At 41.4% G+C, this 24,455-nt stretch overlaps 1 protein-coding gene across 1 annotated transcript in view; it reads left to right on the top strand.

Moving 5' to 3' along the window:
* Positions 1–1,145: 1,145 nt before the first annotated feature.
* Positions 1,146–24,455, top strand: part of IL20RA (interleukin 20 receptor subunit alpha) — a 34,692-nt gene continuing 11,382 nt past the window's right edge. The window contains exons 1-2 of the mRNA XM_040239316.1: positions 1,146–1,334; positions 20,704–20,839. Coding sequence (XP_040095250.1) covers positions 1,226–1,334; positions 20,704–20,839 — 245 coding nt within the window. The 5' untranslated portion in view covers positions 1,146–1,225. The remainder of the gene's footprint in view (positions 1,335–20,703; positions 20,840–24,455) is intronic.

Raw genomic sequence — 24,455 nt, 5'->3', positions numbered from 1 at the left:
GAATCTTGTCTCATCAAATCTTCCTCCAACTCTTCAGTTTTTGTTTTGAGAAGTGGTATTGTGTGCACTCCACTCCAGTACTCTTGCCTGGAGAATCCTATGGACGGAGGAGCCTGGTGGGCTGCAGTCCATGGGGTAGCGAAGAGGCGGGCACGACTGAGCGACTTCACTTTCACTTTCCACTTTCTTGCACTGGTGAAGGAAATGGCAACCCACTCCAGTGTTCTTGCCTGGAGAATCCCAGGGACGGCGGAGCCTGGTGGGCTGCCGTCTATGGGGTCGCACCGAGTCGGACACGACTGAAGCGACTTAGCAGCAGCAGCACTGTGCGTTACGTGTTTAGTCCTTAAGTCATGTGGGTCTCTTTTGAAACCGACTGTAGCCCACCAGGCTCCTCTGTCCATGGGGATCTCTAGGCAAGAATACTGGAGTGGGTTGCCATGCCTCCTTCCAGGGGACCTTCTGACCCAGGGATCAAACCCGCGTTTCTAGTTTCCTGCATTGGCAGGTGGGTTCTTTTATCACTAATGCTACCTGGGAAGCCCACTGATAACATAAAGCCCTTTTAAAAATGTTGTCCTTCCTAAACTCTTACCAAATCAGTGAGTCCAGTCAGGAAAACAGAAAACACACTGTTTACTTTAACAGAAAGAATTCGATACGAGGAACTGTTTAAACAATAGGGAGGGAATTTTTCCCTGCTGTAGTGACCTCCTTGGACTTTCCCAGTGGCACAGCGGTAACGAACCTGCCTGCAGGGCGAGAGGTGGGTTCCATCCCTCGGTGGGGAAGATCCCGTGGAGAAGGAAATCGCAACCCCGCCAGTATTCTTGACTGGAAAATTCCACGGACAGAGGAGCCTGGTGGGCTACAGTCCATGGAGTTGCAAAAGAGAACGACACGACTTAGAGACGAAACAGTAACAAGTGACCTATTATTTGGGGAGGCGGAAAGTCACGGATTCTCGGAGCGGCGAGCCCGTCGGGCTTGGAGGAGAAGTCGGACACTCCCCCTGGCGCTGGCACCCAGCCCCGGCTCCGGCGGGACGCGGGTGGGGCTCCGCCGCAGCTCCGCCTCCCCGGGCACCCAGCCGATTGGAGCGCTGCGCGCAGCCTGAGCCCAGGCCCAGGGTGCGGAGGGGAGACGGCGCTCCCAGCGCCCGCGGCCCGAGGGGGCGTCCCACGCTGACGGCTACCTGCAAAGATGTGAGCCAGCCCCGGCGCCCATGTGCGCCCCCGGACCCTCAGCGAGGGTGGCGGCCAGAGGAGCCCCGGCACCCGGCCTCCTGGCCCTGCTGTTCCTGCTGCTGGTGGCCGCGCCGACGGGATGGGCAGGTAGGAGTATCGCACCCGGGGCCGGCCGACCGGCCAGCTCCGACTGATTTCGTCCAGCCCGCCTCGGATTTTGCTTTCAGGCGCACGGAGCAGGAGGAGCGCCGGTCCGCGCGGGGAGCCAGGGAGCCCGGGGAAGAAACGCCGCTGCCTCGCGCGCGCTGAGAACTTACTCACACTTGTTGCGAGGGTGGCGGCTGACGGTGGAGGCAGGTTGACGGTAGTCGCTCCGAGTGGACCCGCAGGTGGTAACTTGCGGTCGGCGAGAGTGCCCTTGCACATTGCACTTGCCACCACCTCTCTACCCCACCTCCCCCCCGCCGCAGGCTGTCGCCACCCCCGCCGCGGCCCCACGGACCAGCTGCCCTTCTACAGGGAGCATCCCAGGGAAGGAGGCGATGCCTGAGCCTTAAAAATCCAAACGGGGAAGAGTTGGGCTCGCAGGGGACGGGAGCTAGAAAGGGGCAACGTTTCTAAAGTAAGATCCCTTTCCTGGGCAAGTCATTTTTTCCCCCACTTTGCAGTTTTGACCACGTACATCTAAGTGCCCTTTGATTTTTCGGAGGTAACAAAACTTTGAACTGATCTGTGATACAGGTTTTTTTGGGTTTGTTTTTAAGCTTTAACTCTACCAGCTGCAAGCCAGTAAATCGGAATGATTCATTAACTGATTTCTGTTTTCCTTCTGCATTTCTGGTGTACGAGAAAAAGAATGTTTTTAAAGCAAGGTACCTAGGATCCTCTCTTTTTAAAAAATTTCAAGCAACAGAGCTTGAAATGCTGTGTTTTGTGCAGATTTGGTCCAGGCCTCTATGTTTTTAACCCAGAACTGAATAATGACTATGAATGCAGGAAGTTGTCCATGAAACTGTGGTGTCCTTAGTAATCAAAGAACAAGTTGCAAAAGTTCAATATAATTACAAAGGTAAGAAAAGTGTGCATATAGATCTTGGAGAGATTTTTGGACAACAGACATTATGCACAAAAAAGCTTCTCTTTCTCTTCTAAATCCTGAAGTTACCAGAAATGGTCATTCTTTTCTCTTGTGATAAATATTCCTAGGTAAGCTGAATGGGAAGAGACTGCTCCTGACTTAGCCAGATACTGAGCTTCAGCTAACTGACAGGAATTTAGTTGTTTCTATTTCTAATCAAAGAAATAAAGCTTGCTCCTTGATTGGATTGGGAGGCTGACATTAGAAAGTAATAATATTCTTGGCTTCGAAGCAAAATTAGGGGAAAAAACAAAGAAACTCTCTCCTGACCCAGGTACTTTCTTGGCTCATCTTAAAACATTTCTGTCTTCTTCTGGGCCTCCAGGCACACTGAGAGCTGATGGGAGAATCAGGTGAGAAGGTACATGTGTTTATGTGGATAGAGAGCTATCCTGTCTTGTTGGTTCCAGCACCATATCTGTTGAGCCCTGTGAACTTTCTAAGAATTATATGACATTGCCACATTCCAGTAGTAAATGCTTTAATATTTCAAAAATTTTGGCACAAAAATTTGAAGTCATGCAACTCTGAGATTGGATCGGGCTGTACTACAATACCAAACCTCCAAAGAGAAAGAAAAAAAATTTCAATGTGGCATCAGCATTTTAGGAAAGTTCTTGGTATCTCATTTCAGGTAAACTTTTAAAGGAATTCGGAATATCTGTACCATACCCACAAGGCAGGAGGGACGCAAACTTGACTCTATCAACTCTCCAGGGACAGAAGTTTCACTAGGAAGTTCATCATTAGGTTTGGCAGTCTGGTTCTGTTGGCCTAATCCCATGTCTTATTCGTCACTGCAGATAAAGAATCCTGGTCAGCATAATATTAATGAGCATTTAAAGCCAGTAACAAAGAGTGGGAGGAGATGACTTGCCAAAGTCAGGTATCTCCTCTCCTCAAATCCTTCAGAAACTTCCACTGCTGATAGAATCATTCTAAATTCTCCTGTGTGGTCTTATGTGACCCCCTCCTGGCAGTCTCTTCAGCCTCACTCACACCACTTAATTCCTACTATTGTGGAATTTTTCCAGTTCCTAGAGCAAACCAAACTGTTTTGCGTCACAGGGACTTCATACTTGCAGTTCCTTGTGCTGGAATGTTCCAGCCTACTCTGTCTCTGGCTAACTCCTGTTCAGACTTGACATCTCACCTCCGGTGTGCTTCCTTCAAGAAGGCTTCCCAAAATCCCCAAAGAGGGGGAAAAAAATAGAGTTTATTGTGTCTCTGAACAAAGGAGCCAGCTCTAGGTTTGGAGCTTTCGAATATGGTCTAAATATTAAAGTATCTCTGCTTGTTAGAACAAATATGCTATATTTAACACAGCAAGGGTATTTGTTGAAGTGTTTCTTCTTTGATATAAACACAGCAGTATCAGGTATTTTATTTCATGGAGAAGTTATTTTAAGATATTTTTCACACACACAAATGATTCCAGTGAACTAATTAAATTTTTTTCATTGCTTTCTTCTTTTTAGCTTTTAATTTTGAGCTAATATGAGACTTACAGAAAAGCTCTAGAAATAGTTGAGCTCTCATTAACCCCCTCACCCTGTTTTTCTTAATTTTAAGATCTTATATAACCATACAGTGTTCAAAACCGTGAAATTAACATTGATATAACACTGTTCAGGCTTCCGAGGTGGCTCAGTGGTAGAGAATCCGCCTGCCAATGCAAGAGACTTGGGTTCGATCCCTGGGCTAGGAAGATCCCCTGTTGAAGGAAATGGCAACCCACTCCAGTATTCTTGTCTAGGAAATCCCATGAACAGAGGGAGCCTTATGGGCTACAGGTCATAGCATCCCAAAGAGTTAGAAACAATTTAGCAACTAAACAACAACAATGTAACACTATTCACTAAACTACAGACTTTGTTTCAGTTTCACCCTTTTTTTCCAGATAGCGCTGCTTTTGTGTTCCAGGATCCCTATTATTTAGTTGCTGTGTCTCCTTCCTCTCCTCCAAACTGTGACAGTTCCTCCACCTCTGTTTGCTTTCATGTCCTTGACACTTTAGGAGTCCTGTCACCTTTCCCTCAGACTTGTCCCTCAGTATGGGTTCATTTGAGATGCTGGATCATGGAAAAAGCAAGAGAGTTCCAGAAAAACATCTATTTCTGCTTTATTGACTATGCCAAAGCCTTTGACTGTGTGGATCACAATAAACTGTGGAAAATTCTGAAAGAGATGGGAATACCAGATCCCCTGACCTGCCTCTTGAGAAATCTGTATGCAGGTCAGGAGGCAACAGTTAGAACTGGACATGGAACAACAGACTGGTTCCAAATAGGAAAAGGAGTACGTCAAGGCTGTATGTTGTCACCCTGCTTATTTAACTTCTATGCAGAGTACATCATGAGAAACACTGGACTGGAAGAAACACAAGCTGGAATCAAGATTGCCGGGAGAAATATCAATAACCTCAGATATGTACATGACACCACCCTTACGGCAGAAAGTGAAGAGGAACTAAAAAGCCTCTTGATGAAAGTGAAAGAGGAGAGTGAAAAAGTTGGTTTAAAGCTCAACATTCAGAAAACAAACATCATGGCATCTGGTCCCATCACTTCATGGGAAATAGATGGGGAAACAGTAGAAACAGTGTCAGACTTTATTTTGGGGGGCTCCAAAATCACTGCAGATGGTGACTGCAGCCATAAAATTAAAAGGCGCTTACTCCTTGGAAGAAAAGTCACGACCAACCTAGATAGTATGTTCAAAAGCAGAGACATTACTTTGCCAACTAAGGTCCGTCTAGTCAAGGCTATGGTTTTTCCTGTGGTCATGTATGGATGTGAGAGTTGGACTGTGAAGAAGGCTGAGTGCCGAAGAATTGATGCTTTTGAACTGTGGTGTTGGAGAAGACTCTTGCAAGTCCCTTGGACTGCAAGGAGATCCAGCCAGTCCATTCTGAAGGAGATCAACCCTGGGATTTCTTTGGAAGGAATGATGCTAAAGCTGAAGCTCCAGTACTTTGGCCACCTCATGCAAAGAGTTGACTCATTGGAAAAGACTCTGATGCTGGGAGAGATTGGGGGCAGGAGGAGAAGGGGACGACAGAGGATGAGATGGCTGGATGGCATCACTGACTCGATGGCCGTGAGTCTGAGTGAACTCCAGGAGTTGGTGATGGACAGGGAGGCCTGGCGTGCTGCAATTCATGGGGTTGCAAAGAGTCGGACACGACTGAGCGACTGAACTGAACTGAACTGAATTAGAGTGAGATTATTCCTTTTGGGCAATAATACCACAGAAATGACATTATCTTTACCAGCCCATCCTATCAAAGGGTTTATGATATCAATACGTCTTCTTCCTGATGATGTTAACCTTAATTATTTGGTTTAGGTGGTGTCTGTAGGGTTTTTTACTGTAGAGTTCCTATTTTCACTTTCTGATTAATAAATATCTAGTGGGAAGATATTCTGAGATGGAGCAAGTATCTTGTTTCTCCTCAAATTTACACCCACTAATTTTAATATTCGTCAGTGGATACTGGATGCAATAACTGTTATGCGTAATGGTGATTTTTAAATTTCACTCTTTCCTTCTCAATTTATTGAGTTGGAATTCTAATGCAGGGAAGAGCCTTTGCTTCTACTTCATGTATTTCTTTATTTAGTTTCTTACATATATTAATATGGATTCATAAAGGTTTACTTTATTGAGTTATAATCAAATACTATTATTATTTAGTATTAATTTTATTGCTCAAATTTTTCCAGCTTTGGCCATCAAAAGCTCTTTTAGTTTGGTTCCTGCATGCTTTCAACAGGCCCCGTTCTTTCCTGAGCATTTCATTACTTTGTAGCATCACAGAATATTTCAAATTCATCCTGTATTTTCCCTTCCCCGGGTCTGAATGGGCTTCCCACGTGGTGCTAGTGGTAAAGAACCCACCTGCCAGTGCAGAAGACATAAGAGACACTGGTTTGGTCCCTGGGTCGGGAAGATTCTCCTGATGGAGGGCATAGCAATCCACTCCAGTATTCTTGCCTGGAGAAGCCCATGGACAGAGAAGCCTGGTGGGCTACCTTCCCTAGCGTCACACAGAGTCAGACACGACTGAAGTGACTTAGCACGCAGGCATGAAAGGCTGAATCAGCCACTTCCCTAAGGAGCTCTAGTTCCTTCTCCCGGAGAATAAGATCTAGAAACCAAAATCTCGTTGGCAGGTGTGCTCATTGCTACTAGAATGTTGTTTCTAGGCCCTCTTTAAAAAAAAAAAAAAAGCTGACTGGCGATATTAAAATTAAATATTTCTTCTGCTTTATTTTCAGAATTCTTTTTGATACAGAAAACTAGGCTTGAAAAGACCTTAAAATCCCATCCAACTGCTTCTCTTGTGAATCTCTTCTGCAGCATAACTTCCAAGGCATTACCTCTCTGCTGTTGAAGCACCTCCCATCGTAGGAAACTCACTGCCTGACACCCAAGTCACTATGTCCTGTCGTTGCAGACTTCCAGCTACTGGGATGTTCTTCTGTGTAATGAGCTGAGATTGTGGTCTCTTTCCTCTTTTCCCATTGTCTCTCTCAGAGTTGGTCCTCACTCTGAGTGGATCAAGTTGTACAGAACAAGCTGCTCAGCTTATTGACTGCAACCATCACATTCCCTCTGTCTTCTTTCATCTCAGCTAACCACCTCCCCAGTTACATCATGCCAAGTCCCTCTCTCTTCTGGTCTTTTCTGTAGGTGTGTGTTCCGGATTGTCCATAAGCTCTCAGGTTGATCGTGATGAGATGGCTCATCTGCCACATTTTCAATACTACCCCTGGCATGTTGGTCCTTAAGTGATTTAGCATCAGGTTCTTGGTGAACACAGGTCTCTAATGCCTAAAAGTTACCCTCCCTTTTTATCTTCATTGTCTTCTCCTATGAGACACAGACCTTGACCCCTCATTTAAACTCAGAATTTCATACAAACATAATTTCATTTTGCAGAGGCAGTTTTCTTTCTCTTCACTTCTTAGATTATAGAGAATGGAAATATGGCATAATGTTTTGGCTAGAGCTGGTGAAATCTGTGATGATGGACTTGATGATGGAATGCAATTAATGAGACTTTTCTGGAAAGGAAATTTTTACTGATTACAAATATTATCTATTCAAAATCAGTTCTATTTTTCAATGCAGTGCTCACTGCATTGCATGTGGAGATGCCAAAATGACTTCCACTCAACTTTTCCAATCACTTTATGTGTGGCTTCATCAAATGCCAGCTCTACCTCCAGGCACAGAGAATGGCATACCTCTCTTCTACAGGTTTGTCAGGAAGTTTTCCTTATACTTCTTGAGTCTGAGCATGTATGCCTTTTATCCAGCCTCCTGAAATTTCCATTTTATACAATTACACTTGTATTTTGGTAGTATGAGATATTTTGGCAAGTGTATCCTCTTAGTTAAAGCTTCTATTTACATTCCTTCCCCCATTTAAATTTCCTCCTTTTCAATGTTGCAGATTTTTTTTTTCTCCTACATCAATCCCTTCCTCTGAACTTTCAGGTAACTTGGCAGCCCTTAAAGCATTCATTGTTCTCATAAATAAACATTATGTTCATTTTTGAGGACAGATGTGAGCAACAGACGCCGACTATATTACTTTTCTAGGGCTGCCATAACACAATACCTCAGACTGGGTGGCTTAGATCAGTATAAATTCACTATCTCACAGCTCTGGAAGCTAGAACTGAAAACGGTAGAAGAGCGTCGGTTCCACGCCTGTCTCCTAGCATCTGGTGGTTGCTGGCAATCCTTGGCACTCCTTAGCTGTTGACCACCACTCCAGTCCTCTGCCTTCCCACAGTGCTCCTTTTGTCTCTTCACATAATCTTCCCTCTGTGCATGTCTCTCTTTGCATCCAAATTTTCCATTTTTATAAGGATACCAGTCATGTTGGATTGAAGCCCACCCTAATGAGGTACTGGAGGTTGGGATTGCAACATACTCCTTTCAACATACATTTATAACACCAACCATACCCTCAAGGGGCTTCCCAGGTGGCTCAGTGGTAAAGAATTCGCCTGCAATGCAGGAGACCCGGGTTCAATCTCTGGGTGAGGAAGATCCCCTGGAGGAGGAAATGCCAACCCACTCCAGTATTCATGCCTGGAAAATTCCATGGGCAGAGTAGCCTGGCAGGCTACAGTCCATGGGGTTTGCAAAGAGTTGGACATGACTGAGCAACTGAGCAGGTACACACCATACCCTCAAAGACTTGGAGGTTAGTGAGCAGGACCCATGAGCTTGGCTCCTGAAGTGAAGAAAAGCTGCTTTTTCAATCCTATGTAGTTCTCCTCAACATATTTATTAATCTATGTCCACTGCCAAAGGGAAACTTTTGCAGAGGTCTCACACCTGAAAGCCTCCCTTGAGAATGTAAAGGGCATAGATGAGTCTTCTCTTATGCTTTTTGTAGCATGAACATAAGAGAGAGCCACCGTTTTGTAATATATGCAAACACGGAATCATAATGATATATGACTGAAACTAATATGTTTATGTCAATTATATCTTAATTTTTAAAAAAGAGAAATGTCAGTGGATGTGTATTAAGATGATTGAGTTAAAATTTCTTCAGCAGAGGGGTTCACTCTCTTCCAACCCCTACCTCCTGCCTCCATTTCTCTGTGGGGGCACTTTCCTGCAAAATCTTGCTCCAACATGGACCATTTTCATGCTTAAGGCTACTCATATGATTCCAAGTCAGCCTCCCTCTTCCATTTTACATTAAAACGTATATGTTTAAAAGGTTCTCTAAATTATCTACTAAATGCTTTATGTTGTTATTTTTTAAGTTGGCTAATGGTTGGTTTAGTACAAAATAGAACAGCATATGTACCTTGGGAGTAAATAACTTAGGGGAATGAGGTATTTGAGCTGATCAGATGTAATGAAAAAGAATCAGCTTCTTACCCCCACACATTCATTTTGAGTTTTCATAAGTTAAAATATAACTTGATGCAATGTGATTTTTAAATAACCTTCTTTTGAGTACTTTTCATTTATTCATGCACTTACTCAGAGTCATTCATTCATACATTTCAGGAACTGTTCTAAGTATTGAATTGAGCAAGAAAGCAAGAAGGTTTTCTTTGAAGAGCTTTTAATCTCAGATGATTACAGTATAAATGCCAAAACTGAAGAAACAAAGCTTCTTTAGAAGCACAGAATAAGGGAACTGCTCTAATTTAGGAGTCAAGCAGAGCTTTCTATGAAAAGGGAAACTGAAACTTATGAAAATTGCCAATATACTCGTATTTTTCATTTAAAATACTAGCAAGAAAATAAAGTTAAATCCTGCTCTGAGCATATTCTATCTGTAAATGACCACGTAGTTAATATTCCTTTTCCACACTTATATTTCTTTCTTATAAAGCTACTAATCAACAAACAAAACCCAACAACAAATAGCAAAATCCTACGAAAAGGAGGGATTTTTTTTTTTTTTTTTTGAGGGTGGTATTGCCAAATGGATAGAGTAAGGAGCTTTGCAGCTTACGGACAGCCTGACCTCAAGGTCCTTGACAGCCTCACCAGGTCATTGTGGACTGCGGCTCTACTCAGTGCTGAGTCCATCTGCAAACAGTTATCAAAAGGCACTCATTTTCTAAGAAGGCTGGTATCCTAGGTGCTATTTCCTACTTCCTGAATCAACACAGTCCTTTGAAGGCTCTGTTATCTTTAATAGCAAGAGCCAGGGAATGTCTGCAATGATCCATTCTCTGCACTGATCCTGGAGAAAGTCCAGTGTTGCCAGTACCTTATCCTGACCAGTGTTTTTTTTAACATCTTTGTGGCAGGATAACTACCCCTAAGAGGTGATCTTCAGAGGGACCTGTGTTGCACATGGACCCCCTGTCCATTGTGTTACATTTAGTTACACAACTTCATCAAGGCATAATCCAACCTGAAGAGGTGTAAATCGAGTCCAGGTCACTGTCAAAAACATCAAAGCATTGACTTGTCATTACAGAGAAGAGTTAGCCCACTGAAAAAGAATGCATCTTTCTGACTGTATTTATAATGGCTGCTATACACTTCTGTCTTCATCTTATTTGATTAGACACCTTGAGATCACACTCTCAACCTCATTTGCCTCAAAATCCCAATCAACAATGAGCAGAAGTAAATACTATTAATTACTTCCAAATCTCCACTAAGTAATTATTTTTAAGGCTTATTTTTGTTTGTTTGTTTTTCTTACTTTTTTCTATTTTTCTCTGTCTTCTCACATTTTTATCTTGTTCATTTTCTCTCTGAATATGTGAAGTGATAGGGATATCAGTGGAAAATCTGTATTACCTATGTGAGGATAAAAAGAACTACTGGATTTGGAAATGATGTGAAAGATAAAGTGGATGATATATGTTGATATTTAATAAAAATCTGTTGATTGAACTTGGAGCTCCCAATAGTTGTTCTTTCCAATACCTTAGTGGCTCCAAATGGTTTCTCTCTGTTCTTTCTTGTCATGTATTTATTTTTAATTTTTTGCTTGCGCTGGGTCTCTGTTGTTTCATGCGGGCTTTCTCTAGTTGCAAAGAGTGGGGACTACTCTTTGTTGTGGTGAGTAGGCCTCTCACTGCGGTGGCTTCTCTTACTGGGGAGCGGAGGCTCTAGGCATACAGGCTTCAGGAGTTGCAGCACTCAGGCTCAGTAGTTACGTTGGGCAGCTTAGTTGCTCTGCCTTATGTGGAATCTTCCTGGACCAGGGATTGAACCCATATCCCCTGCATTGGCAGATGGATTCTTATCCACTGTTCCACTAGGGAAGTCTGTCTCTGTTCTTTCTTCTGTCTTTTCCTTTCTGAGGCAAGTTATTAAGTTGTAGAGACTACAACACACATGTGAATATTCTTTCCCACAGTTACTGTGATAGTCACTTTGGATAGACACTTTGGCAATCACAAAATGTGGAGAAAATCAAACCCTTGCCCTCAAAAAGCCAGTTTCTGAAAGGGAAGGGAAAGCATTCACACAAGAAATGACATAAGCCAGTGGGACTGATTCTCTAACAATGGGACCAACATATGCAAATTGATAATGCCATCTTCAAAACAGGCATTTTAGGAAGCTATGCACAAAAATCTGACAGTATTTTTCCTAAACTCCTTTTTTCAGAGTTCTGGATGGAACCTGCACACGTTGGTCAGAATAACCCATTAAGTGGCAAACCTCATCTTGAAGGTGTGGTTTAATTTTCAAAATCTTTCAGAGCCACTTCCAAGCAACTTGTATAACCAAGCTAAGAAATGCTATGTTGGGCAAAAACAAGGTGTGCCTATTTTTTTTTAAATGAGATGGAATTTTTGCATATTTATAACCTCCCTCTGAAGACAGTTGTAGGTAAAAAGATCTGTGTTCCAAATGCCAGAGCTGAGCAATGCCAGGAATAATTATAAACTGTCCCAAGGAAACTGCTTGGAAGATGTGCACTCTTTTTGATGGATAAACGCCAATATATTATTTTTAGAAGTAGTCTCAATCTTAAAGTCCTATTTACTCTCATGTACCAACAGCAATATTCCAGAACATGTTTAAGCACATAGATTTACTTATTGAGGTGTGGCTGTAAAGAAATAACATGTTTTTCATGTATGACTTATGTATCACTCATCCATATAAACATTCACATACTTGGCAGGGAAAGCGTGTATTGATGGATTATGTCCAGATGCAGAAAATACTTGCTCTGTAAGAGCAGGGCCTTCTGTGTGTTTCTGTCTTCCAGTGCACCTTAGTAACTGGTAGTTTCTATTTCTAGTAGGTGCCTGGTAATGAGGTTGAATGAATGATATGACTAAGTATACTTCCATGAGAAAAAGATTCAGGGAAGCAGAAATACTCAGGTTTTCCTCATTGAATTTCTTATATATCTCCTTAGAAGCAATTTTCAGTTCAGTTCAGTTCAGTTGCTCAGTCATGTCCGACTCTTTGCGACCCCATGAATTGCAGCAATCCAGGCCTCCCTGTCCATCACCAACTCCTGGAGTTCACTCAGATTCACATCCATTGAGTCAGTGATGCCATCCAGCCATCTCATCCTCTGTTGTCCCCTTCTCCTCCTGCCCCTAGTCCCTCCCAGCATCAAAGTCTTTTCCAGTGAGTCAACTCTTTGCATGAGGTGGCCAAAGTACTGGAGCTTCAGCTTTAGCATCGTTCCTTCCAAAGAAATCCCAGGTTTGATCTCCTTCAGGATGGACTGGTTGGATCTCCTTGCAGTCCAAGGGACTCTCAAGAGTCTTCTCCAACACCACAGTTCAAAAGCATCAATTCTTCGGCGCTCAGCCTTCTTCACAGTCCAACTCTCACATCCATACATGACCACAGGAAAAACCATAGCCTTGACTAGACGGACCTTAGTCAGCAAAGTAATGTCTCTGCTTTTGAATATGCTATCTAGGTTGGTCATAACTTAACTTCCAAGGAGTAAGTGTCTTTTAATTTCATGGTTGCAGTCACCATCTACAGTGATTTTGGAGCCCCCCAAAATAAAGTCTGACACTGTTTCCACTGTTTCCTCATCTACTTTCTATGAAGTGATGGGACCAGATGCCATGATCTTCATTTTCTGAATGTTGAGCTTTAAGCCAACTTTTTCACTCTCCTCTTCCACTTTCATCAAGAGGCTTTTGAGTTCCTCTTCACTTGCCATAAGGGTGGTGTCATCTGCATATCTGAGGTTATTGATATTTCTCCCGGCAATCTTGATTCCAGCTTGTGATTCTTCCAGTCCAGCGTTTCTCATGATGTACTCTGCATAGAAGTTAAACAAGCAGGGTGACAATATACAGCCTTGACGTACTCCTTTTCCTATTTGGAACCAGTCTGTTGTTCCATGTCCATTTCTAGCTGTTGCTTCCTGACCTGCATACAGAATTCTCAAGAGGCAGGTCAGGTGGTCTGGTATTCCCATCTCTTGAAGAATTTTCCTTCAGTAACATGGAAACTTTGTAATGGTTGTGCAATCTCTTCTTTCCACAACACTGTTCTTTGGAGCATTCCCTAAAGGCAGCAAGTGAGTATCCTAGCAGAGAGATCTCTGTTGTCCTAAGAACACTTGGACTCAAGCACCCTCCGAATGGTTGAATAACCACAGGCAAGTTGGTCAGCCTCTCTGGGCCTTTATTCAGCTGTGAAACGGGAATAGTAACCATGGAGGACAACGTTGTTGTTGTTTAGTCACTAAGTCGTGTCCAGCTCTTTGCGACCCCATGGACTGTAGCCCACCAGGCTCCTCTGTCCATGGAATTCTCCAGGCAAGAATACTGGAGTGGATTGCCATTTCCTCCTTCCATGGATCTTCCTGACTCAGGGATAGAACCTGTGTCTCCTGCATTGGCAGGTGGGTTCTTTACCATGGCGCCACCAGGGAAGCCCATGAAGGACAAGGCTGAGCTAATAATTACTGAGTTCTTTCTTTGTACCAGGCACTATTTTAGGAACCTTACTCAATTAAACAAGCCTATGAGGCAGATAATAATATTGTTTCATTTTACAAATGAGGAAATTGAGTGCAGAGGCTAAGTAACTTACTTCAGGGCACATAGCTTAGGTAAGCAGAGAGCAGGGAGCAGGTGTCAGTGTGGCTCTAGAACTCTTGTTTTCATGACTTCTCTCCGACCTACTCACATAAACAATTATTAGAAGCCAATGAGATAGAGCAGGTGGCTGTGCCCCATGTAACAACGAGCAGTCCTATTATAGATAAAGCAGAGGCCGTACTCAAGTAGAACAGCAAATGCGCTAAGCAGTAATAGGGAAATAGTAGCAGAATTGGTAGAGAAAGATAATCAAGTTCAGAAGAACTAATGTTAACTCCAAACTGTACTCTCTCCTTCATAGAAGACAGTTAAGTATATTTTCTCAGGTAAATAGTTCCTGCATCACGCTTGAAATGTTGGTTGGATGATTCACTTCTTTTTATCTTTTATTTTACTTTACAATACTGTATTGGTTTTGCCATACAATGACATGAATCCACCATGGTGTACATGAGTTCCCAGTCCTGAACCCTCCTCCCACCTCCCACCCCATACCACCTCTCTGGGTCATCCCAGTGCACCAGCCCCAAGCATCCTGTATCCTGTATCAAACCTAGACTGGCGATTCGTTTCTTACATGATAGTATACATGTTTCAATGTCATTCTCCCAAATCATCCCACCCTCTCCCTCTCCCACAGAGTCCAAAAGTCCATTTTATACATCTGTGTCTCTTTTGCTGTCTTGCATACAGGGTTATCATTACCATCTTTCTAAATTCCATATATATGTGTTAGTATCCTGTATTGGTGTTTTTCTTTCTGGCTTACTTCACTCTGTATAATCGGCTCCAGTTTCATCCACCTCATTAGAACGGATTCAAATGTATTCTTTTTAATGGCTGAGTAATACTCCATTGTGTATATGTACCACAGCTTTCTTATCCATTCGTCCTTCCCCAGCCACTGCAATTATATTTCAAGCGCTCTTAAAAAGTGAATTGTGTCAGCACTGTTTATAATAGATGATTCACTTTTTAAGAGCACTTGAAATATAATTAGAGTGGCTGGGGAAGGAGGAAAGAAGAGTTAATATTTTTCAGGAGAAATAATTTAAAACTTATGACCAAAGAAAATATGCCTTTCCTTTTAGCATGATGAAGTTAGAAGAATACTTCATCTGCTGGAAGGCAGAGACACTGCTTAGCTCTCCTTTGGTGGAGGTTGGGATGAGATATTTACAGCTTTGCTTCCTGAAATTGATTAATCGCCCTCTGATGCCCTTTTGTACATCAACTCTTCTTAACCCCATTTCCCACAACAGAAAACTCAGTCAGGTGATTTTTTTTCTCTTCTTTTGGTCTTACAAGGTAGTAAAGTATTTTCCTGTTTTGAAAGACGTTTATAATATGTGGCAACCACTTGCCATGAGCTGCTCTTCCTTCATTAAAAATATGTTGAGTATCCCTTGTGTACAGTGCAAGTTTCCCAGGGTTATTTCAAGCTTTAATGGTTTGGTAGTTCAGACTGTATCACCCTCATTCAGATGCTCATGTGAGGGTCCTGCTCTGTCTTCATGACGTATGTGAGCCAAGAAGTCCCTGGTTCATTCAGTTCAAAACTATTTGCCAGGCACTGGGAATACAAAGGCTCTTGTAAGACATGGTGCCCTGTGTCAAACAGCTCAGAGCCTGGTGATTGCTTCACTGCTTCAGCTGCAGAAAGACAGATGGGGCTGGAGACTTTCTCAGGGCAGAGCTGGGCAGGGCTTCCTCAATGCTGAGGTTCCCAAGTTAATGAGCCTGCAAAATTTGAATGGCCCCAAGGGGAAGTCCCCAGAAGCGGTCACATTTGACTGTTCAGCCTCTTACAGTCTGGTAGTTTTCCTCAGGAGTGCATGAACATATTGTCCATAAAGGGTAAGTCAGAAAGTCTCAGCCCCAGAAGACAGAGGTTTGGGTAACCATGAGACCAGTTACCCTCAATGAGTTCACACTGAAAACTTCACCATTTTTTACTGGTGTTCATTGAGTACTAATTTATGTATTGATTTTTCCCACAGTGTAATGAAATAGAAATACCTTTTACTGTCAGGCATATGATTAAAACTGCAACATATTTAGACAGTGACCTTAGTATTATCTTTGAGGCCATTAGGAAAATGTCATTCTATTTCATTACACTTACAGAAAGGTAACTATAAGATAACTCTTGAAACTAATGCAGCAGCCACACTTTGTAAAACTCCACTGATGAACTTGTCAAAGACTTACCCATTTCAAATGCCATTTATCTATTCTGTTTCTACTAAAGGACCCAAGAGGAGACAAAGGACCTTTTCTTTATGGTGCTATAACATAGATGAAGCTGGGCTAGAAGGCTTTCCCAAAGGCCAAGATATAATGAGAGGAAAATAAACACAAAGAGGGAACACAAGTCTAAATGACATGACTTACAAGCTAGAGCTAACTCATCATTACTCGGAACTTCGTTACTCCTTGCTGACCTCTCACAGCTTTGTTAGGGTAGAAGCCATCTTTTCTGTTGCTGTTGTTCATTGATCCATTCACACTCCATTTATAGTCTGTATTCCCTGTGTTGTACAGTATATCCTTGTAGCTTATCTTATACATAATAGTTTGTGCTTCTTAATTCTCTTCCCCTGAATTGCCCTTCCTCCCTCCCCACTGATAACCTCTAGTTTGCAGAAGCCACCTTAATTACCCATAATCCAAGGGGACCCCTCCTCAAGTCTCCCTCCCATTGCCCAATATTCACACCCCCATCAGGAAAGCTCAAAGGGAGCCCAAAATTCTGGTCCCTTTCTGAGGTCTCCTGAATTTCACTTTCTCTTGAAAGAAATGCCTCCTACCCAGTGACTGTCATCAGAAATGCCCAATCCCTTTTAGGGTATACTATGCATACTTTCCACAATATCACAACACAATCATGTCACTAAAATAGCACAGGCCAATATTCGTTGAATGGAGGAGGCACACAAGGGAAAATAAGGCGTCTTCTAGTTCCAAAAGATATTTAGGGAGAGAGTACCAAAATTATAAAGGGTATAAAACAGCTAAGCAAGTTAGGGGTTTGCAGGTAATTTGGTGTGACCAGTGAACATAGTGCATTTGGCTGAATACCATAAGGAGAGGCCAGACCAGACTGTGGAGACACCAAACCAAAGTTGTGGTGGTACAGCACTCGCAGAAATAAAATTATGTGTGCCAATCCAAAAACTTTGTGATTTGGGATATTAAATAAAAGGACTCTCAGAAGATCAGATCTGTACTCACAGGCCATAAATCTATGTGAACAAAAGTGCTTTTGTAACTCACAGATCAGCACATGACTCCTGATATCAATGTAGGTATGACATATTTTCACTTGGATGTTGATTAAATTATCTTATCAGTACTGGCAGGTTAAGGAAATGACTTATCTCAGTTGGAACATTTATTCAGGAGTGTTTTCTTTATGTTTTTCCAAACTGGAAACAAATAGTACCTACGACTTTGTAAAGATGAAAACACCACAAGGTAGTACTAGTTATCGATTGTGCTTTTTTTTTAATGTGCTATTTCTCCCCCTCAGAAACATGTACTAATTCTATTTTCTATCATTCTTTAGCATCATCAAAAAAGGCAAATATTCCTTAATAAATCCTCATCTGTTGATGTAGCTTACACAACAGGCATTGAAAATAGAGCTCCCAGCTGGTGCCACCCCACTTTCTATATCCACAGCCAGCATCTTGGTGCCAGCTCAGCCATCCTCACTGGGGTTGCTGCAGTTGTGGTCTCACCCGTCTCTCCAGGTCTATTCTTGCCCTCATTCAGTCTTTTCTCCTCTCAATAGTGAAGTAATCCATTTGAGATACGAATAGACTCTTGACTTCCACTGCCTAAAAGGCATCAGTGCTTTTCTGCTCTATTTCAATTATATCCCAACTTCCTTCCCAGGGTTTACAAAGATGGGGGTGACGGTGGGGGGAATCTAGCCCCTTTGAATTTCTTCAATCACAATGTGGCCAGTAGCCTTCACTTTTTCCAGCCACACTGACATTTTGACTGTTCCAAGACCATGGTCTTTTTGGATTGGCATTTCCCCACCTCTGGAGTCTGCCTGGAACACTGCCCTCCTACCTTTCAGCTGACTCGTAAGCCCCTATCTAAGTAGGTTCTGTGACCCACAACTCCAACCTTATTCTCTTCCATAGCTGGGTCACCACGTGCTTGTTTGATTTTTGACTTGTCAATGGTGTCTCTCTTCCCACTAGTCTGGGATCTCCACAAGGGCAGGAACATACTTGCTTATTCATCATTATGTATCCACATGGTGGCAGCTGTATTAGTTTCCTGGAGCTGCCATAACAAACTACCATAAACTGAATGGCTTAAAATAACAGAAATGTATTCTCTCACAGTTCTGAAAGCTAGAGGTATGAAACCAAGGGGCTGGCAGTGCCATGACCCCTCTAAAGCTTCTGACGGAAGCTCCTTCTTTACTTTGGCTAGCTTCTGGTAGTAGCCAGGCTTCTTGACTTACAGATGTATCACTCCAATCTTCCATCTTCAAGTGGTTTATCCCTATGTCTTCAGATTTTTTTTTTGTTGTTGTTGTTATTTTAGGGCTGTCCCTGAGGTAATGCTTTGATTTATTGACTAGAGGATATCCAAAACTGATATATTTTTTGCCTAGGAAATCTATAAGATAATGTCAATACAAATGAATCTAAAGGACAAAAGCTAAGGATATTCTTCCCCCAGAAATAATGTACCAAACAGCAACATCCATTTTAAAATATATTTCTGTTAAAGATGTTTACTGCTCTGAATCCTTATTAGTACATTTAATGGATTGGCTAAAAAGTTCATGATAAGATGTTGTGGAAGACACCAAATGAACTAAAGGCTAACTCAATATAATGTGTTTAACAGAGCATTTATCTTTTTTAAAAAATTCAAAAAATTGTTGCTGTAACCCTCACTTGTAATTAAAAGTCTAAGAAGTTTTCATTCTTCTCATTGGTTTTTAAAATTTTTTCATAAAGATGAAATGAAACTACTAAATAGAACATTTTTCAAGATTTTGACCGCAGTAGTCCTTTATGACATCACTGGATATGAAGGGAGCCATTTTTTTCCTTCCTCCATTTAACTTGTGTGTTTTTTTTAAGTGATTGATTTCTCTTCATTTCTCTAAGTTTTAGACTCTTTGTTGTATTAGATACTAGTGCTGGGTAACAAGCTACCTCAAAACTTAGCAGCTTAAAGCAACAAATATTAACTCTCAGTTTCTGTGGGTCAGGAGTCCAGTAATGGCTTATCTGGTGGTTCTGTCTGAGGGTCTTTCACAAGAGTATAGTCAAGAGTATATATGAGAGTATAGATGACTGAAGCTGCAGTCATCTGAAAGTTTTACTGGGACTGGAGGATCCACTTCTAAGCTCACTAATGTGCCTTTTGGCAAGAAACTTCATTCAATTCTTCAGCATATCTCGGAGGCCTGTTACTTGCCACAAGGTCCTCTGTGGAGAACTGTTCACAAAAAGACAACTGACCTTTCCTAGAGTAAATAATCCAAAAGAGAGAAAGCAAGGTGGCAGCCACAGTATCTTTTATAGTCTAATAAGAAGTGATGTACTCTCACTTCTGTCATACTCTTTTGGTCACATAGACCAACCCAGCTGCAGTGTGAGAGGGGAGTATGCAGGCTGTGAATGCCAGGAGGAGGGGATTACTGAAGGTCATCTTGGAGACTGGCCACCAAAATTGTGGCAATACATACAATTTATCCTAATGTAAACTTGCAAAGAGGTTCACAACATTTATAATGAAATATGTTTTATTTTCAAAAAATAGAATGGTATGATGAGACAATTGTTTAATGTTTTGATATTGTGGTCACATTATTAATTCTCTTTATTTAACCTATTATTCCTTTTATTTAAACTATTAAAATATTTATTTTTTAATCATTTCTCTACAGAGGATTTCTAGAAATTAATCCTTTAGGATACAGAGTTTGTAACATTTTGATAATTGATATAGCATTTTAAGCTTCCCTGCTGGCTCAGTCAGTAAAGAATCTGCCTGCTATGCAGGAGACCTGGGTTTGATCCTTGGTTCAGGAAGTTCCCCCTGGAAAAGGAAACGGTAACACACTCCAGTATTCTTGCCTGGGAAATCCCTTGGACAGAGGAGCCTGGCAGGCTACAGTCCATGAGGTCACAAAGAGACACAACCAAGCAACTAAATCACCACATAGCATTTCTAGAGGATCACTTAAACAGTTACAAAACACTAATCAAAATTTCTGTTGAATCATTGAGCATTAATGATTGACAACACATTTCAGGGGGTAATTTATTTCAGAAAAGCCAGGTGGTTTAAAACAAGCATTTTATTATTTCTCACAGTTCTGATGATTAACTAGGGCTCAGCTGGATGGTTCTTCTGCTGGCCTCTCTCAAAGCCTCTCATGCAGCTTTAGTCTGAGGCGAATGGGGCTACAGTGTCCACAGTGGCTTCATTCTGGCCCCTTGGCTGGAAAGCTGGGCTCAGCTGGGACGCTAGGACAGCTGGACATCTCCCTTGTCATATGGCCTCGCGACATGGTTTGTCCAGCGGAGTAGCCCACTTTTTACATGGCAGTTCAGGGCTTTCAAATGAGCAAAAGTGAAAGCTCCCAGGCCTTGTTAAGGCTCAGCCTCAGAATCACTTCTGTTGGTTAAAGAGGGTCATGAAGTCAGGTCGAGCTGGAAGGAAGTTCACACAGCATGAGTCCTAGAAGGCACTGCTTCTTGGGGGCTATATCTAGAGACCAGCCACCACAGGTTCGGTCTTCCTTTCTCTCCACTAAACCCTCAATTCCCTTCTACTCCTTTTTCAGTTCCCTGTGTCTCTGGTGATCTGCATAAACCTACAAATGTCACCTTCATATCCATAAACATGAAGAATATCCTGCAGTGGAACCCCCCAGAAGGCTTACAAGGCATGGAAGTTAGTTATACTGTGCAATATTTCATGTAAGTTGATTCTTTTCCTTTGTTTTATTTATAAAAGCAACACTTAGACCCCTATGCAAAGATTAACAAACCATCTATTACATTAAATGAGTGTTTGAAGAAAAAGAGAGATTTTAGATATTTCCTGTTAAATTATCTTATTATGTTTTGTTGATTAAATTAGACAATAATGTCTTCATGTAAACAGAATGTTGGGTGCTTAGGCAAGAGGAAATATTTAAATGGAGAAAAGAAGTTGATCAAAATGTTATTTTGTGGCTGAGCAAACAAGGAGATCCATCACCTCTGAAACATGTAAACTTATTAGAATTACAGGATATTTTTAAGTGAAACTGAGTACAGAATTCTATACAACTCATGGTTTTTATTAAAGATAGTAATGAATGGACATTTCCACTTTTCACCTCTCCCTCAAAACTCATGACAAACAAGAAAAAATGCAAAATGATGAGCGAATGTGGGGTAGATTGTCACTCCCATACCCATTCACCTAGTATTTAAAGAACTGCTCCCTTCAAAGAGTAATTGTCCCAGAGAATCCAGCAACCTATCCCTAATTACTGAAAGGGAGAAAGAAAAAAAAATGAACATAAGTTAAAAGTTCCTGAAAGGTTTCTTGTGGAAATAGAAAGAAAATTCAGACAAGTAATTGTCTGTAGTCTGAGTTCATAAACAACGTGATCTCTAATGGTAAATGTCAAAGAAGAGATTAACAGTCAAAGAGAAGATTCTAAGACTCCAAGAGGAAAAACTTTTTTTAAAAAGCAAGATGGCAGAACTTAGGAAGAAGATAGAAAATAAAAATGTTTTATGGAGATGAAAAATCTATTATAGCTGATAGCAATAATTGAACAGGTAATAATGACTGTCTGGAATTGCATATTGTAAATGCATGCTCTGCCTAGGAAAATTTAATAAAAATAATAGGAAGACATCCTGGTGAAGTTACTGAACTTTGAAAAAATGACATGATTTATAACCATCATAGTAAAAGCAATGATTTCTATCTGCAACACTCAGCTGATGGCAGTGATACATCTTCTGAGGGAAATATAGTTGTGACCTAAGACTCCCACCAAGTTCAACAAATGTATTTTCAAGCAGATGGAACTTGGGATATCACTCCGCTGAGACTTTCTTGCAGAGGGTTGGGAGGGGAAACACTAACTAAATAGGATCTCCAACTGAAGGAGATAAAAAAGAACCTAAAGAACCTTAATAATGACAAGATTATGGCAAAAAAGATGAGTAGCATGCACTGAAACCATCTAAATGTAGAACTAAGACTAAATAGCAATGAGAAATGTGGTTACAGAACTTTCTTTGAATGTTTAAACTTAATAATATAGCAAATCATAAGGTGGGGAAAGACTGTATTTGTACTGACTTTTATAGCACCAAGGTTTTATATGTGATCCAAAATGAAAATGTTATCATTTGAATAACTAAACTCTCAATATCTTTCATATATGATTTTCTTAATCATATATCTTATTAAAAGATATTAAGAACTTTTGAACTGCAGTGATTTATTTCAGTTTAATTTCTTTCTCATTAAAGTTCAAATCAAATTAAATTTACTATTTTTATTAAAATCATAAGTATGGCATAATCGAGTTTTTGTCTATGTATTCTTCTGGGTACATATAAGCACAGTGAGATGTACAGAATCACATGTACCAAATGTTTCAGGGTAATGGGCTTCAGGGTAATTTATTTATTCTCCATTATACTATTTTGATTGTGTGAGTTTAAAAAATGTACCATATTTACAAAAAAAAAAAAACCATTTAATGTCATTTTTGTCTTTGAAAAAAAATATTCTGACCATTAAAGGCAGTAGAAGACTTTGGCTGCTATTCACAGTGACCTCATTTATCTATCTAGAACCTCATGCTCATTGCCAGTGTTTCTCAGGAACCAGTATTTTAGGGAAGAGGCATCGCTGTCAAGAGAAATGGCTCATGAGCGTGCCCTTGCCTCCTCTTCCAATAGGTGGAGCAGGGAGCTTGCTCTGTTCTTCATGTGTCTGTGTGATTCAGAGAAGGATTTTTTAAAAAAGAGAGTCATCATTGCTCTGAGAGCAGAAAATTTAGATTATTTGCATTTCAAAAAAGAATATTTGAAAATAAACTTTCCATTTTGGAGTTCTTACAACCCCTGTGCCTGTGAATGGTGGGCAGGAATACAGGGCACTGTATGTCACCAACAGACTCCACACTCGGTTCCGAAGGCAAACAATCTTGGGTTCACAGCCAGGCTGTGGACCTGGCTGGTTATAGATTATACATTTTTACTTTTGAGTGAAGCTTGTTTCCAAGTAAAAAATGAAATTTTAGCAAAAGTTTAAATTATATCTATGTGAGGAATTTAAGGCAGAAAATACAGTATAGCATTAAAAGCACAAGTTTTAGCATCAGAGAAAGCGGTTCAAATCCCAGCTATGCCTGTTCCTAGTCAGACTAACTTGAGCAGCTCCATTAACATCACCGAGCCTCAATTTCCTCATCTGTAAAATGGGATGAATATAATGATACCCACCTCCAAGGGTCATTATGACAATTAAATGAGATAAAGCTTTCAAATCCTAAGCATGCATCCATGCTTAACGGCACTTGATACATGTTTCCTGCTGTTACCAGAAAGCAGTCAGAGACCACCTAGAGCCCCACATGACTTTTGGGCATGGATAAACATCATTGCTGTAGCATTTATTGTGGGATTCATGTCTATCAGCTTGTCAGACTTACAAAGCATTTTATCCAGAACTTGGTCAAGAGTATTTCTCCTTCATCAACATCTACCATGGGATGCTGCACCAGCCTTGGCAGAGTCAGGAAGTTTGAGGAGAAAGGGTCAAATAGGCGATGGCAGTATTTTTCTAGCCACTAGTCAAGACCTGTTGGTGAGCCATGAAATCAATTTCGAGGGACATAACTAGCACTGCAAGGTTTAGGATGGTGTGGAGGGGATTAGAGTAAGAAAACACCTGAGTGCCTGGCATGCAGGAAAGTTGTATTTAGTATACGAGATATATGTATGAACTGTATCGCAGTGTGAGATGTGTTTCTTTCTGTGGCTCACCATCACAGAAGGTGACAAAAGTGTGAAAGCCCCTTGGCATGGTGATTACTTGAATTGTAGAAATTGGTCAACAAACTCTATTTCTTTTTTTTTTAAGATTGTTTTTATGTGAACCGTTTTTGAAGTCTTTATTGAATTTTTTACAATATTGTTTCTGTCTTCTGTTTTGGCTTTTTGGCCAAAGCATGTGGGATCTTAGTTCCCCAACCAGGGATCAAACCCACACCCTTTGCACTGGAAAGCAGTCTTAACCACTGGACCGCCAGGGATGTCCCCAGATCTAACTACACTTCTAGTGTTTTCTGGTAACTATGCTGCTGCTGCTGCTGCTAAGTCACTTCAGTCATGTCTGACTCTGTGCGACCCCATAGACGGCAGCCCACCAGGCTCCCCCATCCCTTGGATTCTCCAGGCAAGAACACTGGAGTGGGTTGCCATTTCCTTCTCCAATGCACGAAAGTGAAAAGTGAAAGTGAAGTTGCTCAGTCGTGTCTGACTCTTAGTGACCCCATGGACTGCAGCCTACCAGGCT

The sequence above is a fragment of the Oryx dammah genome, unplaced genomic scaffold, assembly GCF_014754425.2.
Source record: "Oryx dammah isolate SB20612 unplaced genomic scaffold, SCBI_Odam_1.1 HiC_scaffold_4, whole genome shotgun sequence".
NCBI lineage: Eukaryota > Metazoa > Chordata > Mammalia > Artiodactyla > Bovidae > Oryx > Oryx dammah.
The sequence above is the reverse complement of the archived record's forward strand: the minus strand, read 5'-3'. Positions and strand labels throughout refer to the sequence as shown.